The sequence below is a fragment of the Eimeria mitis genome, genomic scaffold, assembly GCF_000499745.2.
Source record: "Eimeria mitis Houghton genomic scaffold, Emh_scaff247, whole genome shotgun sequence".
Taxonomy (NCBI): domain Eukaryota; phylum Apicomplexa; class Conoidasida; order Eucoccidiorida; family Eimeriidae; genus Eimeria; species Eimeria mitis.
The window spans coordinates 2931-3281 of NW_013570808.1; the positions used below are offsets into that span (position 1 = coordinate 2931).

General features: G+C 62.7%; 1 protein-coding gene across 1 annotated transcript in view; it reads right to left on the reverse strand.

Annotated features, from left to right (window-relative positions):
* The window catches only part of EMH_0005220 (uncharacterized protein), a gene marked incomplete at both ends in the record, with an annotated part of 9301 nt that overhangs the window by 2325 nt on the left and 6625 nt on the right, over window positions 1-351 (reverse strand). Inside the window, one exon of the mRNA XM_013497098.1 lies at window positions 220-349. Within this exon, the coding sequence (XP_013352552.1) occupies window positions 220-349 (130 nt within the window). The remainder of the gene's footprint in view (window positions 1-219; window positions 350-351) is intronic.

Below are 351 nucleotides of genomic sequence, written 5' to 3' on the forward strand. Positions count from 1 at the left end.
CCAGGAAGCTGCTCTGGGCCGCGCCGTGGGGAGAGGTTGAGATGAACTCAGATGGGCGTCTGCTGCTGCCTACCCCCTGGTAACCTCTCCTGTTGCTGCTGCTGCTGCTGCTGCTGCTGCCGTTTCTTGTGTCTTGCTGCGCATGCAGCAGTGTGCTGCTGCTGTTGGTGGTTGTATCCCCAGCAGCAGCAGCTGCTGCTGCTGCGGGGCCCCCCATACTGCGCTGCGGCCTCAGAAAGGGCACAGTCTCTACCTCAGCAGCAGCAGGTCGCGGCTCTGATCTGAGAGTGTAGAAGGGGAGGGGCTGGGTTGCTGCAGCATCGACGAGGCCTACGCTTTCTGCTGCTAGCC